The sequence below is a fragment of the Lynx canadensis genome, chromosome F1 (assembly GCF_007474595.2).
Source record: "Lynx canadensis isolate LIC74 chromosome F1, mLynCan4.pri.v2, whole genome shotgun sequence".
Taxonomy (NCBI): domain Eukaryota; kingdom Metazoa; phylum Chordata; class Mammalia; order Carnivora; family Felidae; genus Lynx; species Lynx canadensis.
In genome coordinates, this window is record NC_044319.2 from 19,507,454 (window position 1) to 19,525,856 (window position 18,403).

Genomic DNA, 18,403 nt, shown 5'->3' on the forward strand with positions numbered 1-18,403 from the left:
AAGACGGGAAAGAGACTGGGGGCCTCCGGAGTGAATGTTTTGCCTCCTCTTTCTCCACCTTCTTGGGGCTGGGGAAGGAACAGAGCAGAGCCCTGCACCAGAAGTGCAGAAAGGGGGGTCCTCCACCTTCTTTGCTGGAGGGTCACCTAAGGCAAACTGACCTTCCTCCTCCTCAGAAGGGCACTAGGCGCTGCTCTTTAACATGCTGAGAGCTCACCTTAGTACCCTGAAGGCCTAGAACGTGCATCTATGGAAGGCCACTCCTGGCCCCAACAAAACAGCATAAGAGGATGCTCTCGAGAGCACCCAGAAAAGAAGGCATGGCCAAGAATGGGGACAACAGCTGAGCCAAAAATCAAAGGACAGTCCCTATGCTGGGTGTTCATTCAGCCAATGAGGCAATGAGGAAGTGGGCTGGCCAAATGTGTTCCCAGGGGCTACCAGACCCCTCCACAGGCCCCGACGGCTTGGCGTGCTTCTTAATCTCGATCACCACAGGTTATCTCCAGAAATGTCCTTGTACCATATAAACATAGGAGGGAGACGAATTAACCCGTGCACATGTATTGTCACATTTGGCACAGGTGGTCTTCTCTGACAAGCCCACTATATGCTGTCAGAGATCACGACCCAGAGAGAGCTGGCCACGGCTGTACATTTCCACAGAGGTAGGCAGTTTTGCGCAACAGTTGAAAGGACTTCACAGCCTCACAGCCTGGATTCCAAGTCCCACGTGACTGCACACTAGCTGTGCTATCTTAGATAAGTTATTTAACCTCTCTGTGCCTTGGTTTCCCTCCTGTATAAAGTTAAGATTAAACATATACTTTATTCATAGGATAAATTTGTACTGATTAAAGGAAACAGTGCAAATAAAATGACTGGCACAATGTAAGAGCTTAGGGTATGTTAAGTATTACGGTGGGGGCGTGGTGGGGTGGGGGGGGGAGATCCAGAACATGGAGAACTGCTGGGAAGCAAACCGATCTTTTTTGTCCATTTACTCATTGTCTACAGGCTTATTAAGATCCTTCCGTGTGAAGGGGAGTCTGGGAGGTTCGGCTGGTTAAGCGTCCAACTCTTATTTCAGCTCAGGTCATGATCTCGCAGTTCCGTGAGTTCGAGCCTTGCATCGGGCTCTGCGTTGATGGTGCGGAGCCTGCTTGAGACGCTCCCTTTCTCTCTGCCCCTCCCCCACTCCGCACTCTGTCTCTCTCAAAATAAATAAATAAACTTAAAAAAAAAAAAAAAGATCCTTGTGTGTGAAAACGCTAACGTTATGGCCAACAAAGAATAAGTAACAGGCTGGACTTTGAGTAGCTTGTGCACCGTCAGTGTAGGGGTGTAAGGAGTAAACATAAACTTCTTGCAATTTCCAATTCTGCCCAGGGCTGACTCTGAGACAAGCCCAGGGCTGCCTAATACAGAACCTCAAGCCACCCCGATCGATCGCACTGACAGTTCTTAACAGATGATGTCTGGTCATGGAGCCAGGGCGCCACCAAGTGGTCAGAAGGGGGCAATACACCTCAAAGACCCACACGCAGTTTTGGGGAGCAGGGCTGGGGCCTGAGGCCCCCTGGAGGTGTGATGCGGCTCCCACCGGGCACACCTCCCTGCCCAGATCTGTGCAGAACAGCCCCAGAGGAGGGGAGCAGCAGTAGGTGAAATGCATACAAGAAAATGGAAAGTAGAGCCATGAGACCCAACAAGGCCTCCCTCAAACAATTCCCTGGAAACCGTCCTTCCCGTTCCCTTTCCCCCAGGAGACCCTACCTGTGGCTACTGCCAAGCAAGGCCAGATGATCTGTCTTCACGGTGTAGTGGCCGAAGGGCACGTGAGCCACGAGGTAGCAGAAGTGGGCTGCCTCCACCAGCCCCTTCCCAGCTGCAGGAGGAGGAGAGCAAGGCCCAGTTACGGAACATGGCTGTGTGGGGACCCACCATCGGGGTGGGTGGGAGAGAGATGGCAGAGGGGGCTCGGGGTCCGAGGGGAGAATCCTCGGGGGAGGGAAGGCCAGAGTCGCTGGCCCTAAACCACACTGTCCCCTCCCACCAGCATTTTTGGCTTCGGACATTACATTTCAATTCTTTTCAGCCAGAATACATCACTGATTCGTGTTTTCCTAGTATATTCGTGATTAGGAATTTTCTAAGCATTTTACGTCCTTCCTGAGGGTGAAAAGAGAGCAGATGCCTACACCTGAGCAAAGAAGTAGCTGTTTTTAAATTAGACTCCTTGGGGGCACTAATGCTTCCTCTGCTAAAATCAAACAATAGAAAACTTTTCGCAGGGCTCATAAAAACTACCAATAATGACCAGCCTGTTCCCATTTTCAGAATGTTCTCCCATACATTTTCCATTACCTCAAAATTGAATTAATTCAAGTAGGTGACGTACTCAGCACAGGGCCAGGTGCCCAGGAAGGACTAAACAAAACCCGCCTCCCTTTCTAACCATCGGCCGCTGACCCACCTGCCGTCTGACTTGGTGCTACCTTGCACATCGCTCTTTTCCGTTTAACAGAGCAATATTTCACAAAGTTAACAAAGAGTATCATGATTTCTAGGCATTCAGCCCCTTGACCAAATTTGAGAACCTCCGGTCTGGAACATTCTGTAACCCTTAGTGTTTATAAGGCAACGTTCACTGAGAGATAATAAAGGTAAAGCCTACGCAATTACTCAGGGTAGTTCAGGCAAAAATAGAAGTTCCTCTCTGGCTGAGCTGGGTCGCCGTGCGGCTAACCATAACAAGAGGCGAGGTTCCCTGTGTGTTAGCTCCATCCTGGGGGGAATCTGACCAGGGATAGAAAACCAGCTGCTGAGGGGAGCCTCTGCAGCAGCCCAGCCCGAGTCTCAGGGGCCTGGACTGCATTGCAGCAGAAAATCTGGGAAACGGTGAGACAAGAACGACACTCCTTTCTCTGGAGTTTCCGACCCCCAAACACTGAGGCCCCTGGGTCAGAGGAAAGCCTGAGGCACAGACGCAGGCCCTGCACAGAACCTAAAAGCCTGAGGATAGACGTCTAAAGTGGCCTGGACACAGCCTAGAGGAGAGGAGGGGGCAGGGCTGGCTTCTGCTTACCCAGAGTGTCCCCCATGGTGACAATTGTGCGCTGATGCAGCTCCAGGTCCCCACTCTGATTTGACAGAATCACGGCCAAGTGAGGCCTCCAGTCTCCCCACTGCTTGTCCCCACAGCACTGGAAGGCAGCAGACAAAATGGAAGATTTACTGGCTGAAGGATCACGGGCCACAACGGGGATGAAGAACGTTGGTGTCTGTCTCCTGGTTTCGAGGAGTTCGGGGAAGGCCGGCTTCCGCCACCTGCATTGCTACCAGTCACTGATTTCCAGATCTCCTTTTAAAAAGCAAGACTTGGGGCTCCTGGGTGGCTCGGTCGGTTAAGCATCTGACTCCTGACTTCAGCTCAGGTCATGATCTCACGGTTCATGAGTTCAAGCCCTGCTTGGGTTCTGCACTCACAGGGCAGAGCCTGCTTGGGATTCTCTCTCCCTCTCTCTCTCTCTGCCCCTCCTCTGCTCTCTCTCTCTCAAAATAAATAAATAAGTAAACTTAAAACAAACAAACAAAAAGACAAGACTGCTGGAAGGATGGGCAGGCAGACAGACACGGACGCATACATGCATTCGTAGGAACCTCAGGCAATAGGCAAATAAAATGACACTTTTGATCACTTACTGATTTTCAAATTTCTTCCTGGTACCCCTGACCCCAACAGCTAGGGACAAATCCAGAAAAAGAAAACAAAACAAACCCTGATGTTTCAGTGGGAGAAGGAAGACCAAACATCCTTGGCTCATATGAAGAATCCACATTAGCCTGTTAGAAGTCAGGGCAACCCTAGGCCCCTTAATACCTTACCAAATGGCTTGTGTTTTCTGGTTTTACAAAGGCCTTTCACACACATGACCTCAGTTAATTTTCACAACCCTATTAAGTTGAATTCCCATGGCTGGAGAAAAGCAGGCCAAGTGGCCCAGCCCCGCACCCAGTCCCCGTTCATCTTGCTCCCAGCTGAGGGCTCGGCCCACTCCCTCTGGTGACAATGCAGGGGCAGCAGATCTCCACCAGGGGGCAGCAGGGTGCACACAGAACCCTGGAAGTGGGGAAATGCCCCACACAAATGGTGGGGCTTGGGCTTCCCTCTCCCGAATGAAGGGGAATTTTAGGACAGGAAATATCTATAAAGAAGCAATAGAACATCACAGAAACAACCCAGGCCCTGGATTCAACTGGCATCCCGCCTTTTTACTAGCTGTGTGACCTTGAGCACGTTTCTCAAAACCTTTTTTCCTCATCTAAGTGGAGATCATAATATGAGTTATATTCTACATAACAGTTATTGTTGATAATGAAATAAGATAGCTAGGTAAAGCACATAGCATAGTGCTTTGCACTTAGTTTGTTTGCCCTTTATAAATTATACATAGGTGCATATACACAGACGTACACACACACACACACACACACACACACACACACGGAAGCCCAGCAAAAGGAAGGAGGTGATTTGTGGACCAGTCCATCTTCCAGTTTGTTATTGGAATGGGTAGAGCAAGAGATCGATAGTAATAGCTAAGATTTGAAAGTCAAAACAATCCCTAATTATTTGGTCTTTGTAGTTATCCCCAGGAACAAAAGATGCTTTATCCAACTCCATTTTATAGTTACTCTTTGTTTATCTGGGCGATGCAGTGTGAATGAGGGTGATGATGATGATAAATCACAAGAAGAGCAGTTCTTACTCGCTGCACTCTGGCCGTGAACCATACTCGCTGCTAGGCGTTTCTCCTAGAACGGTCACACGCATTGGGTACTATTATTATCCCCGCATAAGCCAGGCCCTTTCTCGCTGTAACGAAAGGAACGCGCAAAAGAAAAATCCTTGCTGAAAAGAACATTTAGAAGTCATTCTTCTATCTCTTCCCTAGGTGATTTGAAAAAAATCACTGTAAAGCAGATGTATGGAGAGAAAGAGTGTGCAAGAGAGAGCATACACCTGACTAACTTCAACGGGTCAAGCATGGTCGTTGATCTGCTCAGATATTCTCTCTCCTTTACTCTTCACAATAACTCTCTTGGTTAGGCATCAAAATGCCCACAAAGAGGAAAACCTGAGGCTCTGAGATCAGGTAACAAAGCCAAGCTCACAGAGCAGCAAGGAGCAGGCTCCGGTTAGACTTGTGATAGAAGCCTACATCTGGGTTTTCCGGCCGCCGTGTCTTTTCCACTCATTCCAAGTAACTAACAGCCAGCCTTTTCCTGGGTGCCAGATGCTAGGTCACTCTCAAACACTGAGATCAAATACCGCCTTGGCACATCACCTCCTGCTCCTCGGTTTTCTCACCTAAACACAGGGAACATTTAGTTAACTCTACCACTGCAGTGAGACCCAGTGGACCATACGCTGATTACATAATTTCCTGCATTTAGTGCTTTGTGACATGATGCACCGTCATGGCGGTGCGTGGCATTCCGCTGAACTGTGAGCACTCCATGTTCCAGTATAGCCAGTGGGTTTGATGATGGGGCATGAAAGTCATCATCTCTCTTTTCCTTTCTAGGAATCGTCCCCAAGCAATAAGAAGAACAGAAAAGCAAAAATGTGAAGTCCATTTTCATTAAAACTGGGTGACAGCAAAAACCCAAACTTCAAAATATAAGAAAAGGCTGCCGAAGGTAGTGGAAATTGAACAGAGTGCAGGAGGGAGCAGAGAGAGAATTCCAGAAGGAGGGGATCCCACAGCCATCTCTGCCGACTTAGGAGAAGGAAAGGCTACACAGATACCCACAGAAAACTCCAGATCGTGTGGGAAATGACAGATAGCTTGCAATGTGGCCCTGGCCCCTCCCCAGCACAAACCTACCAGAAACTACTGGCCCAGGGAAGACTCAACTCCTGTCAAGGAACAAGCACAAAATCTGTACAAATACACTGTAAAGATAGAAGGAAGGAAGTAATATGAAAAACTAATGGAAGGTAGAAAGAACATTCACTGGAAAAATGTTACCACAAAACAAAGAGATATCACCAAGCATTTCATCACGAATTTAAGTAAAATCACGAAACAATTTCTTCTATGAAGGAAGGGCATTATCACTAATACTAAGTGATAAGAGCTCAGGAAGAAGACAATGAACAACAGGAAGAGGCCAATGTGACCTGCAGAGCTCAGGGAAGAAGTGAGAGAAAAATCAGAGACATCAAGTTAAAACTGGCACCAAAATTAAGAGACAGTGTCTCTTTCATCAATATGGAAACACAGGAAGGGACACATAGGATGGCAATGAGAAGAGCAAAAAAAAAAAAAAAAAAGAAGAAGAAGAAGAGGAGGAAGAAGAAAAAGAAGAAGAGGAAGGAAGGATGGACAGAAAGAAAGAAATTTTAATTAAAGAGAATATAATCTGTACATGTATATGTATATAGTTCGTATCTATATGAAATGTGCACATATGGAATTCCTGAAAAAAAAATAATAATGGAACAAAACAAATATCGAAGGATATAACGCAAGAAAACTTCCTTGAACGGTAAAATATGAATGCACGTATTAAAACAGTATGCTGTGTCCCAAGAAAAAAAAAACAAAACAAAACTGCCCTGACAGCACCAATACATCCTGGTAAAGTTACTAGACTTCAAAGGTAAAGAAGGATACTTTGGGGAAAAAAGATACTTTCATAGGGAACTATCAAGCTGGCCTCAGACTTGAGCCATCTCCAACTCTAGACAGCATGTAAGACCAAATATGTCCAACTTTGCAGGATGGATGTGCAGGGGGGGGCAAAGAACGGTGGCCTTACTGCAGGAAGCCTGGGGACAGTCTGGCTCTCTCGCTATTTACGCACACTGAGCAGGCAGCTATGGTATTGTGAAAATGACAAGGTTTTTGGAATCAGACAGACGGAGCCAATCCTGGCTCCACTGCTCCTCGCTCAGTGATCTATGGTCATATGACACCTTTGCACCTTAGTTCCCACCTCTGTAAAACGGGGGTAGGAATTCCTTCCTCTGTGTATTAAATGAAATCATATGAATGAATCGGGCCAGGTGCAATTACTACTTATTTTTAATCTTTAAAGTCATCACCTCGTTCCTGAGCTGCCCCCCCCCCCCCCCCCAAACCCTTAGGACACTGGGGTATTGAAGGAGGTCTGTCACAAAGAATACCGTGGCTGCCTGTGGGATCCTCCCCGACATGAACTGGAAGAGGGTCTGCAGTGGGTCATTGGATGCCAGCGTGCTGGTAAAGCTGCAGAGAGAGACGACCGTTAGTGGGGACCAAGCCGAGAGAGCCTTTGACCCATTGCCAGCGGGGCAACCCCCCCCCCCCCCCCGTAGATCTCTATTTGACTTCAGCAGCTTCTTTCGGAACATGAACTTCTCTTTGCTTTTCTGCCGCGCCTCTGCTTGGCTCCCACTTTGGGGGGATCGGCAGGATCTTGATTCCACCCCAGATGGGGCTCTCTGTTGGGGGGTATTTTCTGCACTTTGGCACTGATGCCCCAACTCTCCAGTAACCATTTCTATAGGTCTTCTTTGTCACGGAAATGCCCCACATCTCAGAGACCCCTAGAGAGCCCCAGCAGTGAACCCAAACATCTTCTCCGCGGGCCCCTCCTACCCAGTCACCCTCAACTTCTAGTCCCCTGAAGCAGTTCCCCTCGTGCCACGCCCACAGCCTCCAGGGCTGGTTTTCCGGCTTGTGACTAGCCTGGGTCTTTTACTCACATGCACTAAATAGCCATTTTCAGTAACCAAAGAGGCGTAGAACAGGGACCAGAAATGATCTTCCTGATGACAAACCGTGGGATATGCTTAACAAGGATATAATAAGCTCTAGAGCTGATTTGAGATTTAAGCATACTCAGTAAGAGATATTTTTCACAATTCACTGGGCCCCATCAAAAATCAATGGCCCAAGGCAAAAATCTGTCGCAGAGATGTATGCTACAATGTGGGATTGTGGGATGTTCATTTCCAAAACCCAGAGGAAAATCGTCCCTCAGAACAGGCTTTATAGGACGGGGGAAGAACGCGGTCTTTTATTTAATAGCACCCTTGCCTCGGGAGCTCAGAGCGCTTATCATAATAAAACTCCAGGGTTCCTCACCATCCTGAACATAATGAAGTGCACAGAGGTGTTACCAGTCCCTGGGAAGACTGAGGGTTACAGTAGAAGAGAGACTCCACGGAGGCCGTGGTGGAGAAGGGTAGTGTGGCAGCCTTGAAGGGAGGTACCATCTTCTCAGCCATCTGCCCGACAGCCAATTTATGGCCAATTTAAACTTAAGTCAAGCTGAGAGGTTCACAGCTTCACAGCTTCGACTAACACAGGAAGATGAACATTTTGAGGGAGCATCCTTCTCACGGTCTGATCCAAGCCTGCCCCTTATGGGAGGGCCCCCCGGCCCTCCCCACCCCTACCACATGTCTATCCCTGCCAACCCACAGATCTGGCTGCAGCTGGAGGGGCTTACTCAGGAACCCTTCTCCAGCACCCCCTCCCCCCCATTTAATTCCCCTTATTCCAAACTCCTGGCTATGTGGTCAGCCTCCATTCCTGTCTCATCCTGGTTTGGGCACTCTTCCCGGTCTCGGTGTGCTGGCATGATCTCTGACTAAACACATTCCTTCAGTCTCGTCGTGTCCCCTGCCCTAGATGAAGACTTCTGCTTGTAATCCCCCGTCCTATAAAGCCTGTTCCTAGCACAGCTCCTGCTCCCCCATATCCCGACCTTCCTCTCAGCGCCCACATCCCCCACTGCAAGACTCAGTGGTAGACGGCTACTAACTCTCAGACCCAAAGCTCTGTCAGTTAACCCTAAGTGGTCACCTATTCCCTCACTGATGGAACTATCTAGAACAGCCCCTCCCAAAGAGAACTACTGGATTGCAGAAACCCATGCAACTTTTGGAAACTCAGACGCTGAGAAATATTACTAAACTGAATATTTAACATAGCAGGTAGAAAGAATGTGTCCATGTCTAGGTTGTAAGAATCTGGAGAAGCGATATGCTAGGTCCAGGTCAGAAGAGAAAAACTGGAAGGATGCTTGATGCGTGGGGCTTCCCAGCACATCCTGCATTTGCCTCCCAACACTCCCTCCCTTGGCGGGCCTCTCTCTGCTCTCTGCTCCTTAGGTCTTCTTTGCCAGTGGCCTGCTCACCCACTCATAACCCAGCTGTAGGTCCTTGGGTCCATCTTGCTGGCGAGGAACAAAGCGTGGCCCCACAAGTGGTTCTTCATGGCCCACTCCAAGGCTTCCTGAAAACAAAAGCACGTCACAGTCAGCATGGCCCTATTCACCTTCCCACAAACAACAAATGTCGATGGTTGGGTACTGCTGCCCTTGAGCTGTACAAGCTGGGCTCCCAGGAAGGCTCGGAGCCTCATCTGTGAGAGGGACAAAGGAAGAGCGGGTGCCTATTTCTCTCTAAGATGACCCTTCTCCAGCCTTCACTTTATCAAATACATTCTGCTATTTCATCATCTGCCCCTCAAACGTAGCTTCCAGTCAGCCTTAGCTCTTTAGCAGAAGTCACATGATACTTTTACGAACCTAAGCACCAAACACGAGAGAAGCACTGCACCCCCAGGACTGAGTCTCAAAGTACAGGTAGCAAGATGACATTCATGGGGGCGTGTTACAGGAATGGTTTCTTTTTTAACAACTGTGGCAGAGACTGTTAGCTCCCCACCAAAAGCCGTTGCCCCCTTCCTGGGCAAAGAACTGCACCGCATTTTCCCGCCTCCCATGCACCTAGAAGTGACTGAGTTCCAGGCTCTACAATGGCAACAGAAATGGTTATATTGCATCCAGATCTGGTGCAAAGAAGTCCTGTGCCCGGTCCCCCATGCCCTTTTCCCCATCTGGCTGGCTGGAACGAAGATGGCTTCTCATTCCATATAGACTATATGCTCAGATGGTACAGCCTCCTCCATGCCTTGAACTACTCCGGGAAGAAGGGCTGACCCACCGTTCTGCTCACCTGCCCAGGATGCCCACATGAATAGAAAGTAGCTGTTACCATGTTTGAGCCAGTTTGCATAGCAGTCGACCTGCCCCACCTAATATTATAACTAATTGCTCGTTAACTATCAAGTGCTTGTTATCTATCAACTTCATGTGCCAAATTAATGACACCTTTAGCTTGGTGAGATGGGTTAGAGGCTGTAAGTTTTAACACACACACACTCACACTCATCTTTTCATTCAATTTTCAGAATTATATATTTGAGGTTTTGACCTGGTATTAATAATTTCTTTAGTGCCCTCAAATAATGCGATTTTTTGGACAGGAAGTCACTAATGAGGTAACTCCACTTCCAAGCACAAATTTCCTTGATCATCCTGACATCTCCCATGCTATCTTATTTGAAAAGGGAGAGAACAAATTTAAACAACCACCATTAGGAATTTCAACTTCACGTCCACTACAAGCAAAAATGACATTGAGTTACTCTTTACATAGGTGAAACTAATTCACAACAGTATTTTTTTTATAAATATAGCTTTTCTATTTTTTCAATTTATTTTTGAGAGAGAGAAAGTGTGAGTGAGCAAGGGGCAGAGGGAAAGAGAGAGAATCCCACAAGGAGCAGAGAGAGGGAGAGAGAAGGAGAGACAGAACATCCCCAAAGAGGGCTCTAGCTCACCCAATATGGGACTCGAACTCACAAACTGTGAGACCATGACCTGAGCTGAAGTCGGATACTCAACCTACTGAGCCACCAGGTGCCCCCACAACAGTATTTTTTTAAAGGAATTACTAATAATTGGTTGGGAATCACCACTTTGCTCAAAAATTTGCATCTCCAAAAATATAACTTAGGAATAAGTGAACTGAGAACTTACATTGAGGATATTAATCTGACACAGTGCCAGAAATGAGACCCCAGTCAATATTAATAAAGGTTTTAAAGACATTGTGGTCTCCAGTTCCTCATGAACCACTCTGAGCCCCCAGAGTACTCCTTCTATTCCCTGCTCACCTCTGGGGCTATAGGTATGGCAGGTGGTGCAGTGGATGGTCAGAAGCCCAAGTTCAGACATCAGGCTGCCTAGATCTGAACCCTGGTTTTATTGCTTACTAACTCTCCTCATTTGTCAGTACATAAAACAAGAATAGAACCTAACCCACAGGGCTTCTATGAAGATAAATGAGACAATGCATGTAAGATGTTAAGTAAGTGCCTGGTACATAGAAAGTATTTTTTAAATACTTGCTTTTGGGGCGCCTGGGTGGCTCAGTCAGTTAAGTGTCCGACTTCGGCTCAGGTCACAATCTCGCGGTTTGTGGGTTTGAGCCCCGCGTCGGGCTCTGTGCTGACAGCTCAGAGCCTGAAGCCTGCTCCGGATTCTGTGTCTCCCTCTCTTTCTACCCCTCCCCCATTCACACTCTGTCTCTCTCTCTCAAAAATGAATAAACATTAACAAATAATAATGATAAATAAATAAATAAATAGTTGCTTTTGTTATTGTTATTGCTATGGTCATTACTTAATTTTTCTTAAGGAAAGAGATTTTTATTGATTTATTTCTGTATCCCCCACTGGATTCAATGCCTTAGAAGTTGTGGCTGTTTGACAAATGTTTACCGAATAAATAAATTGTGAAACTCCAGGTCCCTACTATATAGTGAACAGGGGGATGGTTATCATATGATCCCACTGATTTTCACTGAATATCATGTCTACCACTCATTTAAAATATAATATCACATGAATGCAGGGTGTTATATGTATAAGTGATGAATTACTGGGTTCTACTCCTGAAGCCAATATTACACTGAATGCTAACTGACTAGAATTTAAATAAAATTTTGGAGAAAAATAAAATAAAATATAACATCATATACAGATAAACAGAGATTAAAGATTCAAATGTAAAGGTGAAGTCACAAAAGTATTTGAACCTTATTTTCATAAATTAGTTTTAAAGTAGGAAAGCCTTTCTAAATATCACCCCACAAAAGTAATTTTGTACAGAAAGTCCTTAAAAAGTAAAGAGCTCTTACAAATCAATAAATAGAGATCAAACACCCAACAGAACAACGTAGAAGATCCATGACAAAATAATTCACAGATTAGGGGCAACTGGGTGGCTCAGTCAGTTAAGTGGTTAAGCGTCCGACTTCAGCTCAGGTCATGATCTCACAGTTCATGGGTTTGGGCCCCCCGTCAGGGTCTGTGCTGACAGCTCAGAACCTGGATCCTGCTTCAGATTCTGTGTCTCTGTCTCTCTCTGCCCCTCCCCCACTCACACGCACATGCATACTCTCTCTCTCTCTCTCTCCAAAATAAATAAATATTTTTAAAATTTTTAATTCACAGATTAAAACATATTCAACTTCATTTATAACAAGAGAAAAGGAACAACTCCACTAAATTTTATATATGTGTATATATATATATATATATATATATATATTTTTTTTTTTTTTTTTTTTTTTTTAACCTTTCACATTGGCACATATGAAAAGCTTGGAAACACTAAATTGGTAAGAGTAGAGAAACAGGAACTCTCATATATTGTTCATTGAGTAATTGGTACAACCTCTAAAAAAGGCAATTTGTTGATATTTCTCAAAATTTCCAGCCATGTACCCTTTGACTCAACACTTCCATTTCCAGAAGATATTCTAGAAATCATATGTATATTCTCCTACACGGCAAACGACATTGGTCCTTATCACAGTGCTATTTGTAGTAGCAAAAGACTGTTAATAATCTGTCAATCTATCGGGGTTTTATTAAATAAATTATGATTTATCTTTAGAAATCTATGCAGCCATAAAAATAAGAAGGAAGACATTTATATATTATAAAGAACAGGGTTCAGAAAAATGTGACCTGAAGGCCAAATTCAGCCCACTGCCCATTTTGGTACAGCCCACAAACTAAGAATAACTTTTCACATTTTTAAATGATTGGTAAAAAATTAAAGAAATGATAACACTGGGGCACTTGAATGGCTCAGTCAGTTAAGCGTCAGATTCTTGATTTCAGATCAGGTCATGATCTCATGGTTGGTAAGTTGAGCCCCCCCCCCCCCCCCCCCCCCCCCGTTAGCACAGAGCCTGCTTACGATTCTCTTCCTCTCCCTCTCTCTCTGCCCCTCCCCCATGTGCCCTCTCTCTCTCTCTCTCTGAAGATAAACTTAAAAAAAAGGATAACACCTCATTACACATAAAAATTATGTATAACTCAAATGTCTATGTATATAAATAAAGCACAGCCACACCCACTCATTTACATATTGTCTGTGGCTGCTTTTATCAGACAATAGCAGATATGAGTAGTGGCAACAGAGACCCCTTGGCCTGCAAAACCTAATATACTTACTGTCAGTCCTTTTACAGAAAACAACTGCAACCATGTTATAGAGTGTTTTCTAGGATATTTTGTTAAATGGAAAAAGGAGGGTGAAGAAATGGTATATGGGAGCGCCTGGCTGGTTCAGTCACCAGAGTGTTTGACTCTTGATCTCAGGATCAAGAGCCCCATGCTGGGAGTAGAGATTACTTAAAATAAAATCTTTATTTTTTTATTTTTTAAACTAAAATATTAAAAAAAGAAATAATATATGGTAAGCTATAAGGAACAAAAGGAGAACATAATCTTACATGCAGAAAACATCTCTGGATATTTTAGAGACAGCCTGTTTTAGAGACAGGCTGAGAGGGTGGGGGCATCATCTCTTACATGCTTTTTATCTTTTGAGTTTTGAATCATAGTGATTCAAATTGATTTCAATTATATATTCCAGTATTTAAACTCTCTTTAAGACTTCTGTAAAATGTGAGTTCAGCTTCAAAATTAAACAAGGCATAAAAAAATAGGTAAGTATATGAGGTGATTAACGTTATTCACTCCATGGGGAAAATCCTTTTACAATGTATTTGTACATCAAATCATCGCATTGTGCACTTTAAATATCTTGCAATTTTGTCACATATACCTCAATTAAATTTTTTGAATAAATAGCATAAGAATAAAAATCATCTAATTTACATATCAAAAAAACAAGGCATCTCTTCATCTGTTGAATTAAAGTATTCAATATTGGGAGGCATACCTGAGATATAGCTGGTGAGGATAACATTTATAAACAGACTTTCTGGAAACTAATTTAGTGTATATGTGAAGAAGCTTTTAAAAGTGCGTACCCTTTAACTTATAGTTCCATTCTAGGAATCTATCCTAAAAAAATAAGAAGATAATCCAAAGATTTATATAACAAGATGTTCAAATTGTGTAATTTATAATGGGTGGCAAAATTATAAATAGCCTACATATTCAAAAACAGTGAATTAGATCAATAAAATATTTAAAATTCATATCATAGAATATTGTCCATTTGTTAAAATGGTACGTTTTAATACCATGGGAATATTACACCATATAATCTTAACTGAAAAAGTAGAAATAATGCATATGTAATTTAATTCTATCTTTAATATATGTGCATAGAAAAATGCTAGAATTAAGTATATCAAGATGTTAACAGATTTTTTTTTTAATGTTTATTTACTTTTGAGAGAGAGCAAGGGAGGGGCAGGGAGAGAGGGGGACAGAGGATCCAAAGCAGGCTCTGTGCTGAGAGCAGACAGCCAGATGTGGGGTTTGAACTCATGACCTGTGAGATCATGACCTGAGCCGAAGTCGACCACTTAACCAACTGAGCCATCCAGGCGCCCCCAGATGTTAGCTTTTAATGGTAAGTCTATATAATTTTTTCTTTGCACCTTTCTGAGCTTCTTAGGTGCTATAAAATGAGTATAAATTACTCCTATGATTGGAGGAGGGGTGAGTGATGGGGGCGTAGTTACTTTTTAAAAACAAGCATGGAAGGGCCACACCTGCCTTCTTCCTGCCGTAGTAGAGCAGTTTAGTGAATTTCTCTACGATCTGTGCAGGCGTCTCCACGCTGGGGGGAATCTCCCCGGTGAGCAGGTTCGGGGTCCCTGAGCTCAGCACCGGCCAGTCCTCGTCGGTCAGGTTGATGAGGTTGGCCACTGGCGGCTGCCTCTTGTACTTCTCCAGCTTCTTACAGTCTTGCATCAGCAGCTCCGCGATGTCAGATCCCACCATGGACTGTCAGGCAAAGAGGGTCATCCTGAGGGAGAATCCTATTGTCCTCGGGCCGGCAGCCCCTGCTGAAGAAGGAGGGCACCAGAGCACCTGCCGTCTTCATGAGGAGGTCAACTTCCAAACACAAGACAGCCCTTTCTTGGACTATTGTATTTCACACTTCAGCTTCACTCTCTCATGGTGATTTTCTGCCTGTCAGGAGCCACCAAGATTACCAGAAATAGGCCCACTCTTACAGTTGTATTATGTGGTTGGTACAGTAACCCCAGGCCAGGGAGAAGGGCAGAGAAAAGACCATCTTTAGCAAACTGCGTTGACATCTGAGCAATTTTTTCCCACTTAGGGCCATTTGTTGCTTCTTTAACATTATCTTTTATAATCATGTCATAAGCCGAATCCTCTCTATCCCTGAAAGACTTAAATTTCAATCTGGCCTGCACCTGCTCACCCGTCGGAGTGATAATACTTTACCCCATTCTGTCGACAAAGGAGAACCAACAACTGCCACAGTAGAGCTGAGTCTCTGCTCCTCTGTGTCTCAGATTTTCGGCTCTGAGCTGCTTTCTGCTGGCAAAATGTCATGATGTCCACCTTGTGTACATCTTCCCTATGGAGAGATTTCAGGGAGCAAAGGGTGAGGGGCAGACTCTTTTGCCGCACAGCACTGCAGGCTCCTTGTACGGAGGGAGGGTGTTAGCAGAGGGTGGGGGGACTGAGATAGAAGCCTGACAACCCAGGGCTGGGGTACTGAGTCCGTAGTTTCCTTGATGAACAGAAAGGGACTTCAGAAATTCTCTCACACACCCTCCCCATTTTACAGATGAGGAAACTGAGGCCCACAGGGTACCTGCCCAGGGTAGCAGGCAAGGGCACAGACTTACAGATGAGGAAACTGAGACCCACAGGTACCCTGCCCAGGGTAGCAGGCAAGGGCACAGACTTTGGAGTCAGACCACCTTGCGTTTAAATCTAGCCTGCCACGTCTCACCTTATAAAACTACCTCCATATAAAAGGAATTAACAACGTATATTAAGTGCTCAATAAATGGGCAATGTTATTTGCTCCAGGTCGTCCAAATAAAATCAATCAAATTGGGACCAGCACCCCCAGTGTCCACACAGCCAGCTCAACGTTCTATCCCCCATCTGTATACCTGTGTGTAAGAAATAGATTTGACACTCACTTTTACTTGAAGGAACCGTCAAAATACTGTGGGCTTTTCTTGGAGGGGGAAGCTTCAGGATAAGTTTATAGAATAGTGATGATGATACATAAAGGGCTTCCATATGCATTATCTCACTTGCGTCTCAAAGCCACCACTTAAAGTAGGCACAACCAGTGTTACATCATTTCCGAAAGAGAAAACTAAGGCTCAAAGAAGATTAGCTGATCTGTCTGCCCTGAGACCTCTAGTTAGTAGGATGCGTGGGCCAAGGACCCAGCTCCTCTTGACTCCAGCCAGGACTCTCTCCACCAGAGTGCCCTAAATATTTATCAGAAACTTGACTAAGAATTTAAAAGCAGGGGCGCCTGGGTGGCGCAGTCGGTTAAGCGTCCGACTTCAGCCAGGTCACGATCTCACGGTCCGTGAGTTCGAGCCCCGCGTCGGGCTCTGGGCTGATGGCTCAGAGCCTGGAGCCTGTTTCTGATTCTGTGTCTCCCTCTCTCTCTGCCCCTCCCCTGTTCATGCTCTGTCTCTCTGTGTCCCAAAAATAAACGTTGAAAAAAAAAAAAAAAAATAAATAAATAAATAAATAAATAAATAAATAAATAAATAAAAAAGAATTTAAAAGCAGTTCTAGCTCAGTCCTGCAGAGGGCAGACTTGCACACTGTCCAATAACTCAACACAGACTATGCTAGTCCTCTCTAGAAAAAGGCAAGAATTTTTTTTTCCACTGTGATCCACTTGTCTATGATTTCCCAGGCTGTGCTCCACTTTTCTGCCAGTACCTGTTAAGTGCGGAGAATGTTAAAACCTACCACGTAGCTCCTGCAAAATAGAACTGTTTTCAGATTTTTAATCTTAATTTTTCTTTCTGCCCTTCAGCTAGCAAATTGTTTGTCAAAATGGCCCAGGCCACATTTGTCTCAATCTTGTTGCACAGAGTATTCTACTCCAAGGGGGATAGACATTTTCTTTTAAGGAAGCCAAGAACAAATCCCCCAAGTGCTGATCTGGGCAGGCAGATTTTGTAAGTTCAAAAGCCCTACTTGGCAGCTCGTAAGATAACTTACCTGATCAGGGGTCCTGAGAAAGTCCTCATCTCTTCTTGTTCTTCAGAGTCACTAAGAATAATCTGGAACAAAAAAATCATATTTGGTGTCCCAGACTATATCCACCCAAAGCCCCTGTCAGTCAAGTTCAATATCAGAACCCATGGCTATGGCCCTGGGCTGTGGCTCAGTGCCTTGTGGAGAACACAGGAGGACAAAAGTGAGTTCTCCAGTTGTCGAAAATGAGCCAATAGCATCTCAGGAAAAACACAAATCTAGCATCACTCCTTTGAGAGAAGATCCCTACCTTTCTTTCACAAAACATACCCCAAACCACGGAATGCCTGATTCAGTTCCCCACAAGGGCATCCCATTCCTGGAGATGTCCAGACTCAGGTCAAGGAAAGCAGAAGGCAGAATGCCAGCTTTCCGGGACACAGAATCTCGTTTACCTCCATGCTGTGCAGTTCAACGAGGGCCGTCTGTCCATCACTGGAAGAGCTGGGACCCACGCGCACCAGCTGACCTCCTGGCCCAAAGCTCACAGGCACATGAGAGATGTAGAACTTCATGGGTGCCTTGGGACCAGCTGCTGAGACATCCTCTGACCGACAGACACAGGTGGACACTGTTAGGATTACTGCTGCTGCTTTTCTTTACTTTAGAAGTACACCACCGACATATTTCTCTCCAAATTCCACCTGGGCCAGGATAAGACTCAGGGCAGGTGACACAATTAGAAGAAGCCCAGGCGGGGGCATCTGGGTGGCTCAGTCGGTTGAGCGTCCGACTTCAGCTCAGGTCATGATCTCATAGGTCATGAGTTCAAGCCCTGCATAAAGCTGCCTGCTGTCAGCACAGAGCCTGCTTTGGATCCTCTGTCTCCCTCTCTCTCTCTCTCTCTCTCTCTGTGCCCCTCCCTACTCACACTCTCTCTTTCAAAAATGAATAAACATTTACTTAAAAAAGAAGAAGGGGCGCCTGGGTGGCGCAGTCGGTTAAGCGTCCGACTTCAGCCAGGTCACGATCTCGCGGTCCGTGAGTTCGAGCCCCGCGTCGGG

General features: G+C 45.3%; 1 protein-coding gene across 7 annotated transcripts in view; it reads right to left on the reverse strand.

Annotated features, from left to right (window-relative positions):
* LOC115504913 (protein transport protein Sec16B-like) overlaps window positions 1-18,403 on the reverse strand; it is a 63,039-nt gene that overhangs the window by 15,566 nt on the left and 29,070 nt on the right. For all 7 annotated transcript variants that reach the window (XM_032591745.1, XM_032591744.1, XM_032591743.1 and 4 more), the window contains 8 exons: window positions 17,795-17,946; window positions 17,364-17,425; window positions 15,597-15,732; window positions 14,898-15,128; window positions 9,199-9,296; window positions 7,199-7,280; window positions 3,089-3,206; window positions 1,777-1,888 (listed from right to left, as the gene is read on the reverse strand). In XM_032591745.1, coding sequence (XP_032447636.1) covers window positions 1,777-1,888; window positions 3,089-3,206; window positions 7,199-7,280; window positions 9,199-9,296; window positions 14,898-15,128; window positions 15,597-15,732; window positions 17,364-17,425; window positions 17,795-17,946 — 991 coding nt within the window. The remainder of the gene's footprint in view (window positions 1-1,776; window positions 1,889-3,088; window positions 3,207-7,198; window positions 7,281-9,198; window positions 9,297-14,897; window positions 15,129-15,596; window positions 15,733-17,363; window positions 17,426-17,794; window positions 17,947-18,403) is intronic.